At 49.7% G+C, this 3,556-nt stretch overlaps 1 protein-coding gene across 1 annotated transcript in view; it reads left to right on the forward strand.

Moving 5' to 3' along the window:
- The window catches only part of LOC106302656, a 4,681-nt gene that overhangs the window by 305 nt on the left and 820 nt on the right, over positions 1-3,556 (forward strand). The window contains exons 2-3 of the mRNA XM_013739121.1: positions 15-1,365; positions 1,472-3,370. Of these exons, the coding sequence (XP_013594575.1) occupies positions 15-1,365; positions 1,472-3,370 (3,250 nt within the window). The remainder of the gene's footprint in view (positions 1-14; positions 1,366-1,471; positions 3,371-3,556) is intronic.

The following is a 3,556-nucleotide window of genomic DNA, read 5'->3' on the forward strand; positions in this document are numbered from 1 at the left end:
AAAAAATAGCGAAGGTTCGACTCCGAAAGATGGAAAAGCTCCGTCTTCCGACCTTCGACGGTGTTTCCGACCCTTCTGTTCACGTCACATCCTTCAATATCGCGATGCGACGCGCGAACCTTTCTGATGAAGAAAAAGACGCCGGTTTTTGTCAACTTTTTGTCGAAACCCTAGAGGGCATCGCTCTTAACTGGTTCACCGGCCTTCAGGAGAACTCCATTGATATTTTTCACGACCTCTCAACGGCTTTCCTCAAAAATTACATCATGTTCACTCGACAGGAGGCCACCGCCACAGATCTCTGGAATCTCAACCATACAAACGAGCAAAGCTTGAGGGATTTTATGGAAAAGTTCAAATCAATTGTCTCAAAAGTCGACGTACCGGACCACATAGCCGTGGAGTCATTGATGAACACCCTCCATATTAAGTCGCCATTCCGGGCTGACCTCTACCAACGCCCAACGAGATCGGTACCGGATGCAATCGCTCGATCCAACAACTTCATTCGAATGGAGGAGGATACCAGAGCTAAGGCGGTGAAAGAAGCAGCGGGAAAACAGACTCCCGCCCGGACGAACAACGTTCGTCATGAACCACACCAACATTCTACAGGTGGCAAGCCCAACCAAAAGAAGGGTTATATGAACGCTGTGGACGATGGAGAACCCTCAGGCTCCGCCATTGTGGTGCGAGAGAAGGGATGGAATCATTGGGATCGAGACACCAACCAGCAGAAGTCTAGTTCTCCCGAACCAACAAGCTCAAGTATTACGGAGCCGAGCAAATGGTGTTCTTATCATGAAGTCAAATCACACGACACAAAGGATTGCAAAGTTCTTTATGGACATTTCCTCAAGTCCATCGAAAGTGGGAAAATTGAGATAGAATCTCCTCCGCAAAAGCCGAAAAACAATAAGAGTTGGAGCAAAAACAAAGAGAAGAAGACTCAGAAGTCTCAAGCAAAAGCCCCTCAGAAAGAAGAGCAAGCTAATCCAGAGCGAGCCACAGTAAACAATCTCAACCTCGAAGGCGAGTCAGCTGATGAAGAAACACCTAAGAACCGGCGACGGGTGGAAATGATACTCCCTCGACAGGCTGATTCCTCGGACGACGAAATTCCGCCGGTACCGAGGGACTTGCGCGAAAAATTGGGCAGAAAAACGGATTCCAAGGACTTACGCACCTTTCTGAAGCGGAAGGCCGAAATGGTACAAAAGAACGAGGCGGACCTCAGGACGACCCTCGACGAGTCTAAGGCAAGAAAGACTACCCGCATCGGAGCTGCTCCACACCTTCAACCTCAACCCGCAGATTTACGTGAGCATATCAACTCCAAAGCCGAAGACTTGCGCGTCAAGCTTAGTCAGCCCAAGCAACATGATTTACGACTGTGCCTCGAAGCAAAACGACAAGCGCAACGAGAATTGATGAAAGCTACAAACACCCCCACACCTCAACGTCATAATAGGTGGTTCACCTCCTTGCGGGGACTCGGTAAGAGCAGTTAAAGATTATAGACGACAAGCTGTCACCGCCCAAAAGTGGCCTTCGCAAGTCGAAGCAGACCATCGAATCTCCTTCTCGGTGGCCGACACTCACGGCATCAGCATGCGGCATAATGACCCGCTCCTAATCGATATTGGAATTGGCGAATGCCAGGTCACAAAGGTTCTCGTTGACACGGGCAGCTCAGTCGATCTTATCTTTCGGGACACGCTCGACAAAATGGGGATCGACCTATGTGACATGAAGCCCTCTTCACGCACTCTCACGGGATTCAATGGCTCCTCGGAACAGATGATTGGGACAATTCGTCTCCCAGTTTACACAGGTGATGTGACCCGCACTGTTAAATTCTCTGTTATTCGGGCTAAGGCGCCCTACAACGCAATCCTCGGTACGCCTTGGTTGCACTCTATGAAAGCCATTCCCTCCACCTATCACCAATGCGTTAAGTTTCCTGGGAAAGATGGAACGACGCAGACGATCCGCGGGGATCAACGGGCTGCGATAGAGCTACTTATCGCCGCGGTCAAGCTACAACAATCTCCTTCTCTCGTCAACGCGGTCACCAAACCAATACATAAGATCTACCCTCAGAAGGAAGAAATCCGCGAGGTTCCCATTGATGAAGCTGACCCATCGAAGGTCGTGCGCATTGGCGCTTACCTCTCTGATGAAATGCAGTCACTAATCATTTCTTTCCTCAAAGAGAATGCCTCAGCCTTTGCATGGGTAACTTCTGATATGAAAGGAATCGACCCCGCAATAGCATCTCACGAACGGTCCAAAGCAATAAATGAGGAAGTTGACAGGTTGCTCGATGCAGGTTTCATCGTCGAGGTACGGTACCCAGAGCGGCTAGCTAACCCTGTCGTCGTAAAAAAGAAAAACGGGAAGTGGCGCATTTGTGTTGACTTCAGGGATTTGAACAAAGCCTGTCCAAAAGACAGCTACCCTCTCCCGCATATCGACCGTCTGGTAGAGTCGACTGCCGGCAATGAGCTCCTAACCTTTATGGACCCTTTTTCAGGGTACAATAAAATCATGATGCACACAGACGACCGCGAGAAAACGGCGTTCATAATGGACAGAGGGAGGTATTGCTACAAGGTCATGCCTTTCGGCCTAAAGGACGCAGGAGCGAGTTACCAGCGTCTGGTCAATAGAATGTTTGCCGACAAACTTGGCAACACTATGGAAGTTTACATCGATGATATGCTCGTAAAAACACTTCGGCGCAAGGATCATCTCGACCATTTGCGAGACTGCTTCAAAACGCTGAACGAGTACGGGATGAAGCTCAACCCGGCGAAATGCACCTTCGGCGTCACATCTGGAGGGTTCCTAGGTTACATTGTTACCCAGCGAGGCATCGAAGCAAACCCAAAACAAATAACAGCAATCCTCGATCTCCCTAGTCCGAAGAACACCCGCGAGGTTCAGCGTTTAACCGGAAGGATTGCGGCACTAAACAGGTTCATCTCAAGATCCACAGACAAGTGCCTCCCGTTCTATGACCTCCTACGGGGAAATAAGAGATTCGTCTGGGACGAAAAATGCGAGGAAACCTTCAATCAGCTCAAGCATTACCTCACGACACCTCCAGTTCTGTCGAAGCCCGAGGTCGGGGACACTCTATCCATATACATTGCCGTCACCTCCTCGGCAGTTAGCAGCGTCCTAATACGAGAAGACCGTGGCGAACAGAAGCCTATTTTCTACATCAGCAAGCGAATGACGGAACCAGAAACGAGATACCCAACCTTAGAAAAGATGGCCCTCGCCATCATCACTTCGGCCTCCTACGGGGAAATAAGAGATTCGTCTGGGACGAAAAATGCGAGGAAACCTTCAATCAGCTCAAGCATTACCTCACGACACCTCCAGTTCTGTCGAAGCCCGAGGTCGGGGACACTCTATCTCTATACATTGCCGTCACCTCCTCGGCAGTTAGCAGCGTCCTAATACGAGAAGACCGTGGCGAACAGAAGCCTATTTTCTACATCAGCAAGCGAATGACGGAACCAGAAACGAGATACCCAACCTAAGA

Source organism: Brassica oleracea, chromosome C7 (assembly GCF_000695525.1).
Source record: "Brassica oleracea var. oleracea cultivar TO1000 chromosome C7, BOL, whole genome shotgun sequence".
NCBI lineage: Eukaryota > Viridiplantae > Streptophyta > Magnoliopsida > Brassicales > Brassicaceae > Brassica > Brassica oleracea.